This window comes from Zea mays, chromosome 5, assembly GCF_902167145.1.
Source record: "Zea mays cultivar B73 chromosome 5, Zm-B73-REFERENCE-NAM-5.0, whole genome shotgun sequence".
Taxonomy (NCBI): Eukaryota; Viridiplantae; Streptophyta; class Magnoliopsida; order Poales; family Poaceae; genus Zea; species Zea mays.
The window spans coordinates 89,450,886-89,463,644 of NC_050100.1; the positions used below are offsets into that span (position 1 = coordinate 89,450,886).

A 12,759-nucleotide genomic window follows, 5' to 3' on the forward strand; every position below is an offset into this window, starting at 1 on the left:
ACCACAAAGGTCAAGGCAATCTCTTCTTATCTTAGCTCAAAGAGCGGGTGATACAAACTTCTTGGGGTCATCCACAAATTTGGAGACTCCCAAGCAATCTCAAAAGATCTTAAAACCTAGGGTTTCAAGAACACCAAGAACGCACAAGAGGGGTTTGCACAAGCTCAAGTCTTTGTAAAAGAGATGGGAGAGGAAAAACATATCGTGAGCACAAACACAAACCTCACACCCAAGAGCTCCTCCAACAAGGTTGAATCTTGAGGAAGATTTAAGTGTGAGAGAGATGGAGAGATGAGTGCTTTGTCTCAAGTTAGGTGAGCAATAAATGAGTGAGTGTTCAGCCATATTGAAGAAGAGAGAGAGAGGGCTCTATTTATAGTCACGACTCAAAAACTAGCCGTTTGACCAAAAACCCCGCTGAAAACCGGTTGAACCGCCCCCTGACAGGTCAGCAGTCTGTCTGCCAGTCTGACTGCCAGACTGACTGGCAGACTGACCCGCAGGCGGGTCAGACAGGCCAGGACCGGTTGAACCGCCCCCTAGGGCGGTTGAACCGCCCCCTGACACCCCTGGCGACCTGACTGCCAGTCTGACTGGCAGACTGCAGATCAGAAGTCAGAGGGTCAGAGACCAGTTGAGCTGCCCCCCAGGACCAGTTCAGCTGGTCTAGACCAGAGAGTTTTGGAGAGAAAACCCTAGCTCAGCTGCCCGGGGGCAAGTTCAGCTGGGTATGGTCAAAGAGGTCCATAGCTGAAGTTGAAGTTCAGCTGGAGTTGAAAGTCCAACTCAGCTGAAGTCCAGCTCAGCTGCAGCTGAAGAAGCTCATCACAACTGAAGTTAAGTTTAGCTGGAAAGCTCAACTGCAGTTGAAGAAGTTCAGCTGCTTTTCAGCAAGAACACTCTAAGTTTCTCAACCCAAACCATGGTCAACCAAATAATGTTAAAGAGATTTTTGGTTTTCAAAAATAGCTTTTGAATTAGAGGACTTGAGCTATAGCAAACACCTATACCTGTGCGGAAAAGAACAAGGAAGAATTACATCATGCAACACAAGATTTTACATAAATTTTATACGTCCGTTGCATGAAGTCCTTGGTGCTTCCTTAAGTTCCTGTTTCCTTCTAATCAAACACTGAGAACAAAAACTGTTAGTACCCTTATTTGTTTTGTCATTAAATCACCAAAACCCTCACTTGGGGTTGATTGCACTTACAATCACATATATTGTATATCTAAAAACCAACTAAACAATGATGCACTTAATAATTAGCATCTAGTTAGGTGCCTATGCGCTGCAACGACATACAAAATATTTGACAAAATGCTAGTACACAACGATTACATATAGTAAAGTTCTCGTGTGTTGCTACGATTTTCATATATATGTACATTTGATTATAGAGTATAAAATATAAAGACATGTGTATTTTCCAATTAAATGTTTAACTGTGGATCTGGCCGAGACGACAAATTGATTACAAAGTAATATAAGAGACTTTTTTAAATGACGAGTAAATTAAGAATTCATGCGAGTAAGCAAATCATATTTCTGAACCTTCTATGCTGCACACATACTTGCAAACTTGCATTAAGTATTAGCAAATGAAGGTAGAACACAGAAAGCGTTCATGCACTTAAGGACGTTAGTTCTTATTGATACAACAATCTGCAGAAGAACAACTTTGTCGTTCCAGTCTGGGTTTTCCTCAAGAAACTTTTCAAATGCCAGAATCTTTTGTAGAATTCCCTTAATCATGTCAAGTTGATCAACACCAAGCATTACCTATCACATTATCAAAGAACACAACTATATGAAGGATAATAATATATTCAACGCCAGCAAAAAGATAAAATTCAAAGTGAAAGGAGTTACAAATGTAACAATAACGTGCATGAAGTGGGGAAAGGCAAAAAATAGTGACGGTTAAAGGATGAAGAAGAGTACTTAAAACTACTAAAATATACAAGGTAGACCTAAGCGGAATAAAAGAAAAAACAGTAGCAGTATCCTGTCACCAAGAGAGGCGATGATCAGCTAGCATTAGACAAGAAAAGAAAAAGATGACTTACAAGGCATTCAGCACCCACAGTACTGTAGAGTGCATGGTATGCTAAACTGATAAGTACATAATACATTAGGGAGCACAATAGAAATACTGCTGCTTATCAATATAAAATGTAGGGAAATGTAGTATCACAATACCACTCAGCTATAACCACAGTCCACGGTAAATTGGCCAGCTATTTTTATCAGTACATTTATTTAGATACTGTGTAAGGTCTTTGATGCATACCTTTGGTCGCTAATAGCTTACAGAACATATTCTTAGAGTCCTTCAAATATATTATATTCTGCAAGTGTTTTTTCTAATACATATCTACCCTACATGTCTCCAACAAAGTTAATGATGTTTAGTCTTATGTTTACTCTGTATTGTCATAAGCGATATGTTTTTGAGACCAGAGGTAGTATAAAGCTTCAGACTAATATGGTATTTATTCTTCAGAGGTGAACACTTTTGATTTTTCATTATAGTCATCTAGAAGCAAACTGCAATAATTCACTGCAATAATTCATATATTCAGAAAAGTTCTCTTATTCTTGTATTCTTGGGCCCCATGCACAACAAATCCTTATCCTAATACCAAGTCATGACCAGAGATACCATTTTGAATTCGTCACAGGATTGTCATCAATTCCTTATGCTTGCCAACAACATCAAACACTTGAAAGACCATATTCAAAATTATATAAATGAACAATTGGATATAGATATTTCCATGTGCAACCTAATATATAGATGAACTTGTTTTCTATCTGATTTCTTGCAATAATTGATTTTGACTTTGTTCTAGAGTAAGTAAAGGGCAAGTGTTTTCATACCTTTCGACAGGCAAAACGTTGTGTCAGTTCACTAATGTGCCTTTTTACTACTGGAAGCTCCAATTGCTCCCTTGAAAGTTGAAACTATCAGAGTATATCCCAGTAGGAAACTAAAGATTTCAGCCAAGTGAATGAAAAGAATCATTCACTAATTTCGAAAATACATTTTGGATAATGTAACACCCTAAATTTGGGGTATAAAATTTCTTTGCTCATATTCACAAATTCAGGTGTTACTCCTCCCTTCACACCTTTCCCAATCTCCTCTTTCTCTTTTCTATAGAGGAAGGATGGTTATTTCTTTATTTGTAATTATAATCTAGTAGGCTAAACTCCAAGGGAGTATAAAATGTTGCATCATGTTGAACCCTAAACTTCACTTTTGTTTGATGCATATGCTTGAGGGTGCTAATTTGAATTTGTGGCATATTTGGAATTGAATCAAATGGAGTAAATAAAAAGAAAAGGGAAAACAATTGCTAAAATAAAAGAAAAAGGAAAAGTGGCCCACACCCCCTGTTCCCCTCGGCCTTTCGGCCCAGCCGGCCCATCCCGCGCGCGTGCCCTTTCCCCCCCTTCCTCTCTCTGTCCTGGCGGGCCTACCTATCAGCGCGGCCGCTTTCCCCGCGCGTGCGCCCGCTCCCTCGCTCTCTCTGCTCGCGGGCCCCCTCTGTCAGCTCCCTCGTCCCCGCGTAACCGCCCTTCCGAGCTGCGCGTGCCGAGGACTCCGCGCCCACGTCGCGCGTAGAGCTCGCAACCGCCCCGCCCTCGGCTACTTGAGCCCCAGAGCCCCGCTCACCCTCTCCCTCCCTCATTTGCGCACCTGCAGAACCCCTTTTCAACCTTCCCCCACGCTGCGCGCACGCCAGAGAGGAGCCGCCGTTGCCCGCCGCCGTCCCGAGCCCGTTTCCCCGTCGGCGTCGGAGCCCCGCCGTGCCCTCTGCCACGGTGAGCTTTGCCTCGACGTCCGCAACTCGGGACACACTCCAATTTCTCCTCTCCCTCCCTGATTTCCTCTGCCCACGCTCACCCGCCGTCCTCCGCGCAGCCGCCGTGGTCCGCCACCGTTGACCCGAGCCGTCGTCGCGCCTTCGCCGCCACTGAGAGGTCCCTGGGGTACACCTTGAGGTAAGGAACCTCCCCTGCCCTCTCCTTTTCCCTCCCTTGCTCCCTGCTGCGCTTAATTTCTCGTCGGAGTCGGTTGGCGCCGCCGCCGAGCCATCTCGCCGTGGGCCGCCACCCTCTGGTGCCCCTACCGCGATTTAGCCCCCGCCAGTAAGTTCCCCGCGCCTTCCCCAATCTCCCAGACCATCCCGGTCGCCCTAAGACCCGTGGAGCCCCCGCGCCCCTTGTCTCCGGCGAGCTTCCCCGCCGCGGGTACGGGCACCGCCATCCCTGCTGGCCGGAGAAGGGTACGGAAGCTGGCCGCCTGATCCCCGCTGTCCATCTCAGATCGGACGGTCCCTTTTTAAATAACCCGAGCCTAATCTTAGCCGTCCGCCTGGGATCTGACGGCCCAGAGCCGCCCCCCGCCTTCCTGTCGCCGGGCCCCGCCTGTCAGTCGCCCGCGCCCGCTCTGCCCGCGCGGCCTCGCCTGTCAGCCGCCCACGCTCGCTCTGCCCACGCGGCCCCGCCTGTCAGCCGCTCGCGCGCCTACCCGCCGATCTAACCCCGAGCGTCGATCCGAGATCCAACGGCCGAAGGAGCCCGATACCCCTTCGCCCGCGCAAACTTCTTAAAGAGACCCCCGGTTTTTTGCAAATTAACCCGCCGTCCCTGGAATTTCGTAGTTAGGTCCTCGGACCTTTTATTTAATCAGGAATAAGTATTTAAAGAGTATTTTTAATCCCTAATCTTGTAAAATTCATAACTTTGTCATATGAACTCCAAATTAGGTGCTCCAAATTGCAAAATGTTCATAATATTTTTATCTACCTGGTTAAAACAATGTTTGCCTGCTGTTTTTATGTCCCAATTAATAGTTGATCTTTAGTTTAGAATTAGTGTTATTGGAACCCTAATAGAAATAAAATAAAGATAGTAGACTTTAATAAAAGTTGGAGTACTTAAGTTTATAGACTTAACACCATGTAATTATTTAACCCACCACTAAACTAACTTTATCTGAACAATATGATAGTGACATAGACCTGGTTAGTGGATAATAAATCACTTTGTATAGTCATCTACCCTAGACCTAGGGAACACCATATTGCCAATCCTTTTCTATTGTGAACCTGTGATCTCTCTGCTGCACATGTTTGGTATATTGTTTTTTTGTTATTTCCCAAGTGCATAGAATGAATGATTACTTTGCGTAGACAACGAGCAGTCTGTGTTTCCCGAGGAAGTTGCAGAAGAAGTCCCTGAGCATTAGCTTGGTGAAGGCAAGTGTCCTCTGTCCCATTATGTCCCATTTACTTTATAATACACTGTCCCGCATACTATGAACAACCTAAGGATTTACTAGCTTTCTATTTACCTTGTCCTTGATTTACCTTTTGGGTTACTATGGTTAACTACATGCTAGCGCTTTACTCTAATCAACGAACATGATGAGAATTACTTTATGATACGATGTTTTTATTCTGGATACGATGGTGATATACTTGTGGCATTTTAGGGGACTCGGGCCGTTTCCCGAGTACCTCTCCGTAAGGACCTGTTCGTTGAGAGTCCACCCGGGATAACAATGCAACCATGAGGGTGAAATGGGATGCCCTTAGCTAATTAATTAGAAGAACTAGAGGTGTAGTTGCTTCGCCGTCGTGCCGTCAATGGGGTCCAGGCATAGTGCTTGCTCTGCCGAGGCTGAGTGCCGAGGTTCTTTCGTTTTGCTTTTGTTAGTCACCCTCCTGCGGGGAGAGGTACTGTGTTTATCAAACTGGAGAAACCGAACGGGCGGCTATGACCTCTAGGGAATCTTTGTAACAGCTACGTAGTGATACCCTGCCGGACCACCTAGGAAGTGATCAATGGGGATTAGCTCTCCCCGAGCAAAACGGGAATCACGGCTCATGGGTAAAGTGTGCGACCTCTGCAGAGGGTAGTGAAACTGATATATCAGCCGTGCTCACGGTTAAGAGCAGCCTTGGGATCCTCTTTGATTAGAGATACTCCGGATGCACCTCAGATGATGACTCTAATGATGATGGTTAAAGATAGTGACTTTAATTATGTATTTTAGTATTTCCTCTCTGAGGAGGTACTTTTTGGGATTATAACTTGGGTTTTATGATAAAATCTGGCTTCCACTAACAATAAATACCTGACCAACTAAAAGCAACTGCTTGAGCCTAACCCCACATAAAAGCTAGTCCACTTCAGCCAAACGGGGCATTTGTTGAGTACGTTGATGTGTACTCATCCTTGCTTTACCACAAAACACCAGGTTGTCCACATTGCAACCACTGCTCAGGAGAAGACGAAGTCGTGGAAGGAGACTTCCAGGAGTTCCAAGACTACGACGAGTTCTAGGTGTGGGTTGGCGGCAACCCCCAGTCAGCTGCCTGTGAAGGCCCTATCATTACTGCGTTTCGCTTAGTACTTTGATTTATCCGTTAAGTTGATGACTATGTGAATGTCTCTGACTCTGTGATGTAATAAGTTAATACTCTTTTATGTTATTATTCGAGCACTGTGCGATAATGTTCATTTATGTAATCGCTGTGTACGTGAGTTCTGATCCTGGCACGTACATAGATCGCATTCGGTTTGCCTTCTGAAACCGGGTGTGACATAAGTGGTATCAATGCCGTGCTGACTGTAGGACCGCTGACCTAGAGTAGCACTGGTCGTACTAAGGACTATTGATCTTCATTCTCACCTTGATCTCTGGTGTCACTTCAAAAGTCGGTCACCTCGACCAACACTATGTTTTACTACATATATATATATATATATATATATATATATATATATATATTATATTATACCTTGCTAAAATTTTATTTTGTTCTGTCTATGGTTTACTCACTTGTCATATTAGTTCTGTTCTTACTCTTATGCTTATGGTGTCTTTTGTAGATGGCTCGTCTTAGACACACTGCTCGTAAGTCGGTGATCCTTTTCCTGCCGTCTCGCCTTGCGGAGCGTCCTCTGCGCCGCACCGTGTCCGGTCAGTCGAGTCACCTGGAGAGGTTACACCACCGCCTGCGTGAGGAGCAGGAGCGCCAGTGTCAGCAGAGGGAGCAATAGGGCTCTTCCTCCCCCCCTGAGCAGGAGGTGGAGTCCGTGAGGCGCCGTTCCTCTGTTCCTCAGCTGGAGGCGCCCCCTGCACCACCGCAGGACGCCCCGACTGTTGGAGGAGCTACTGGAGGAGGTCTTGGAGGAGACCCCGACGACGACGACGACTCAGACCACAGCACCGAGTCCTCTGAGCCGCAGGAGGCGGAGGGATGGGTCGCCCGACCCATCACCCGTGACGCCGCTCGCGGCTGTCACTTCCACGATGCACTCGACACCTTGTTACGCCAGGCTTTCGACCGGCACACTTGGTCGATCGAGTACCATTGTGTAGTCTACCAGCACAGTCGCGGGAGGTACCCGAACCGCTGGGAGGCTACCTGCCTAGTTCGCCGTTCGGAGGATGACCTCCGGGGTGCAGAGGCCGTTTCGGAGCATTACTCCATCTTCGAGAGGGACACTGCAGAGGCGGCTATGCAGGACGCAGCACGACGTGCACTCTCCCAGTACTGTTCCTTATTCGGTGGGGTGGTCGACGGTCTTAACCTTAGGTACTACCCCCGCCGTCCTACTGGTAGCACAGAGAGTGTGGTTGTCTCGCCTATTGGTGAGGATAACCCTAGGTTGAGCAGCACAGTCAACCTAGTCGCGGTGCTTAACACCGAGCTGGACCACTCTCTGGACGAGCTGAGCAGGGCTCGAACGGAGATTGCCGAGTTGCGTGCTGAGCTAGCAGAGCGCCGCCACCAGGAGGGTGGTTCCCCCGCTCCTGTTGGGACTCAGCACCCTTACCGCTCGCCTCCACGTGGTCACCACACTTATGGTTCCCCTGCCTGTAAGACCAGGATAGATCTAGATCCTTAGATCGTTAGCGTCGGAGTTTGTAATAAATTCTTAAGTCAGATGTCTCAGTCTTAGATAGTCAGTTTAGTTTGCTTATCAGTTGTTTCCATTCAGTTTAGTTTGCTTATCAGTTGCTTACATGCTTGTTATGATGAACTTGTGCTGGATTTGAATCTTTGTAATGACTGTTGCCAACATGTGGGTTTCCCCTGCAGTTTGGCTTAGCTAGTGATGTTAATGAAGTCAGTTATTTAGTTGGGAAACCATTTACTTCTACTTTCCTTTTTATCTGAGAAGCTGTATTGGATCATAATGAGGATCAGTGAAGTTCTTTGTTCACTCAGTGTCATGAAGAATTATGTATACTCTTTTCTTATGCTGAAGGATTGTAAGTCAATGCTGATGTGTGAATGTCTTCCACAAATGTCTGACAACAGACGCCGATGTAACAGGCGTGTTAAGCAAGAGCAGCGTGCCCAGCAGGAGGAACATCAGAGGCAGCCTCCCCCGCCACCCCCGATGACAGTGGAGCAGATGTTCTTGATGCAAACTCAGGCAGTGCAGGCTATTGGGCAGACTCTGGCAGCCATGCAGCAGGCTCAACTAGGGGTGAAAACGGGACAGATACGGACGGATACTAGGTCATCTCATATCCTACCCTAATACAATTTTCTCGGATACAGGATCAGATACAGATAGTTAAAATCCGGGACGGATACAGGACGGGATCGGGTAATAAATAGGGCGGGTAAGAAACGGATATCAGATATTACCCGGATAGATAACGGATATTAGTTGGATAGTCTGTCCTGATGAAAAAGCCAAATATTGACAAAATGGACACATACAATTCAAGTTACTAACCACAAGTTCATTATAGAACTAAAAACACAATTTCAAAAAAAATCAGCAGCATATCCCCTCTTTTAGGCATACTCCACAAGTCCACAAGTATATAACAAATAGTAGATATTTCACACAGGTTCATTATAGAAGAAACAACACAATTTTAAAAGTAAATCAGCAGCATACCCCGTCTTTTATGTATAATCCACAAGTTCACAATTCCACAAATATATAATAGATAGTGGATATTTCACACAAGTTCGGTGCAACATTAAAAGAGATACACAACATGCTACATAGTTTATTACAAAAGCGCAAACAACATAGCGAAGGGTCTAATTTCAATGTATCAAGTCGCCGCAATATCATCTTCGTCCAAGTCCATTGCATTCATATCTTCACTTATGGTTCTAATTTCAGTTTCTAAATCTGAAATTGTTGAGAACAAAGAACATAGTAGTAAGCGTCATCAAGTCACATGCACATAAATAAACAAATACAAATGAATGACAAACACATGTATAATGAAATCAAACCTTTCTCCGAAGCAATCTTCCAATCCTTGGTACAAACCAAGGCCTCAATAATTTCAGGTTTAAGTTTTGAACGAAAGGCATCAACAATACGTCCACTAGAGCTAAATGCTGACTCCGAAGCAACAGTAGAAACTTGCATAGATAACACATCACGAGCAAGGGTCAAAAGGATAGGAAGATTTGTCACTTGCCCCCTCCACCAAGATAGGATATCAAATGGAGCATCACCTTCATTGACCTTCACCAAACCCTCACTCATATACACATCCAATTCTGAAACCTTCTTCACATTGTTTGCTGCTGCATACAACTCATCAAGATCAACCTCATCCTCATCCTCATCATCCATGAAAGAACCATTTTTGTGTGGAACAGGTTCACTCTCCTTGGAGGTAGAAGCCATATTGATGTTTGATGAATAAAAAGCAAATAACTCATTGATGACATTAATGAAAGACATCTTCTCTAGCTCAGCCCTCTCACTATCATACATCTTAGACATGTACAACTCCACCATTTTATGTTTGTACCTAGGATCAAGAAATGCCCCCACTGCTAAAGCCATATTGTTCATGTCCCAATATTTATCGAACTTCTCTTTCATAGAGAATGCCATTGTATAAATTATGACATCACTGCTCTCACACCATCTTGCAATAGCCATCTTAATCTCAGAAAACTTGCGAAAGAAATGATTTGCAGTGGGATATGAAGTGCCAGAAAAAAGTAATGTGACATCATAGAACTTTTTCAAACACTTGTTGATATTTATTGCATTCAACCAATCATCACTTGAAGGAACCATATGACCAAATCTATCCTTATCTTTTTTAGCAAGACGATCAAAAGCATCCTTATAGTAAATAACATCTCTAACCATAATATATGTAGAATTCCATCTTGTAGCAACATCTAAGGAAAGGGCTTTCTTAGTGTCTAGATCACATTCTTTAGCACATTTTTGAAATGCCTCAAATTGCAAAGGTGACCTCTTGATAGCTGTTATGAACATTCTAATGTTTGCAATAGCATTTCCCATTACTGCTAAGCCATCTTTAGCAACAAGGTTCAATATATGATTTGCACATCTAACATGAAAGAACTTTCCACCACATATAAGCAAGTCTTTAGCATTATCTATCACTATATCAACTGCAACCTTGTTTGCCGCAGCATTATCCAAAGAAAGAGCAAACATTTTCTTATCAAGGTTCCAATTGAGCACATTTGCAAAAAAATATCACTCAATTTTATCCCACCATGGCTGCCTTCTACATGCATAAAATTGATAATCCTTTTTTGCATGTTCCAATTATCATCAATCTAATGTGCTGTGACACATAAGTACGACTTGTTTTGTATAGATGTCCATCCATCCATAGTAAAACTAACACGACATGTCAGCTTTTTGAATTGTGCATACAACATATTCTTTTCCTCTTTATAAAGTTGCATGATCTCTTTACGAACAGTGATACGAGACTTGAAAGGAAAGGATGGCCGTAGTGATTTGATAAATTTCACAAAATACTTGTGTTCGGCAACAATGAATGGATATTCATGCATGATGATGGCATAATATAGACGTCTCACACTGGCTTTCTCATCATATTTATATGTCGCTATGTCATTCCCACTCTGACTTAGCTGTTGTTGACCCTTCACAAGACAATGTTTCAATTTTAAGTGGTTACTAAAAGCCTTTGTACCATTTGAAGCATCAGCCTTAGCTTTATGTGAACATCGAAGACATTTTGCCCACTTTTGCTTAACACTGGAACCATCAGGTTGCTCAACATCTATTTCATACCTTGTGAAATGTTGCCAGACCCATGAAGTGAGTCTTTTCCCAATTTGGCCATCTACTTGTTTTTCATCGTCGCCGACACTTGCTTGGGCACTTGCTGGTATGCTCACACTTGCTGGTATGCTTGCACTTGCCCTTACACTTGAACTTGCACTTGCGTTTGCACTAGCGGTAGCACTTGCAATTGCAGGTTGCACAACTACAACAAAAACATTTTTTATTGAAAATTGAAACTTGCAGCCTATGAAAAGAAAATGCACAAAGTCATTACCTTCAGCTGATTTTTGCATTAAAACCATAAGTTCATTCTTGCTTGATGTGACCTTGAATGCAGATGCCATTAGCTTGCTGCTAGTAGGGGTACCGATTGGCTTCTTGGTTTTCATCTTGGAGATACTCATTGGCATTTGACCTTTATCCTTGTTCATAGCGGGAACTGTCACTGTTGGTACTAGTTTCCGTTGTTTCACAACACGATGGTCATTCACATACATGTACTTCTTCTTTCTCAGACCAACTTGCTGTTGGACGATGGCATTCTCACCACTAGCAATAGGGGCATCATCAGCATGGTCCTCTACTATCTGATCATTGTTACTGGCATTAGCATCACCCTCAAATGGATATTCCATTTCATCATCATTTAAACCATCCTCCATCTCAGTGATGTGATTTACATCCATGGTGCTGCCAATTCCTAAATAAAATAAGAGATTCTCAGTGACATGAAAACTGATTTACATCCTCCATCTCAGTGACATGAACACCTGACTAAACAAAATAAGAGATGCTCGGACAGTGAATGTGGATGCTGACCTTTCTAGTGGCTGATTTGGGGAAGCTCTGAAGCTGATAGTCGCCACTCGCCGGAACAACTGGGACTACGAACACTGGAACAGGTGCAGTAAACCTGAGTGTCGGATGGAAACAGGCGAACTGCCATGAGCGGGGTGGAGACTCACCTGTAGAAGGGCCGAGCGGCGTACCGGCGCGACGGTGTACCAGCGCTTCCCTGTGGCGACGACGGCTTTGGCATAATGGCAGTCCAGTCGTCCGGGCCTCCGGCTGGCCGCTGGTGCCTGGCGGGCGGCGGCTAGGGCTAGCTACGGCCGTGCGGGTGCGGCGTCTGCGTCTGTCTCCGTGAGTCCGTCTGTCCGTGGACCGTGCGTCTGTCTCCGTGCGTCTGTCTGGTCGTCCAAACAAATGGCCGGATGGGCTGCCGACTGGGCCTGTTTGCAGTAGCATGTGCATGAAACGAGCATGGGCCAAGACATTCCACGCACAGGCACTAGAAAATTGAAATGAGCATGCATGAGCCGAGAGCCCGAGACGTTCCACGTACAGGCACAATGCACACAGGAACTGAAGCGGCTACCCGCTAACCGGGTACCCGTATCCTACCCGTACTTCTCGGGTATTTGCCGGGTAGTGGTCATCCTGTATCCTACCCGTATCCGACTGATGCATATCCGGGTAGTATCCGTATCCGACCCGTATACAAAAATACCCGTATCCGGTACCCGAAAAATCGGGTATTTTAAGTACCCGTATCCGGTACCTGCCGGGTAATCCCGTCCCGTTTTCACCCCTAGGCTCAACAGCAACCCCAACCCCAGTTGCAAGTGCAGATGCCCCAGATGCCACGGGATAAGCGTGGC

The 12,759-nt window shown here is 44.9% G+C and overlaps 1 protein-coding gene across 1 annotated transcript; it reads right to left on the reverse strand.

Annotated features, from left to right (window-relative positions):
• Nucleotides 1-10,937: 10,937 nt before the first annotated feature.
• Nucleotides 10,938-12,098, reverse strand: LOC109939734 (uncharacterized). Its single transcript, XM_020538047.1, has 5 exons — nt 12,064-12,098; nt 11,918-11,991; nt 11,373-11,798; nt 11,105-11,300; nt 10,938-10,953 (listed from the first exon to the last, which is right to left on the reverse strand). Exons 3-5 carry the CDS (start codon nt 11,782-11,784, stop codon nt 10,938-10,940), a joined length of 624 nt encoding a protein of 207 aa, XP_020393636.1. The 5' UTR covers nt 11,785-11,798; nt 11,918-11,991; nt 12,064-12,098.
• Nucleotides 12,099-12,759: the final 661 nt, after the last annotated feature.

Bases quoted from the DNA above. Each gene is read 5' to 3' on its own strand.
- LOC109939734 (XM_020538047.1), bottom strand. From the start codon at position 11,784: ATGGATGTAAATCACATCACTGAGATGGAGGATGGTTTAAATGATGAT. The intron at 11,301-11,372 runs GTAATGACTTTG...TTTTTGTTGTAG, and splicing joins AATGCAAAAATCAGCTGAAG to TTGTGCAACCTGCAATTGCA.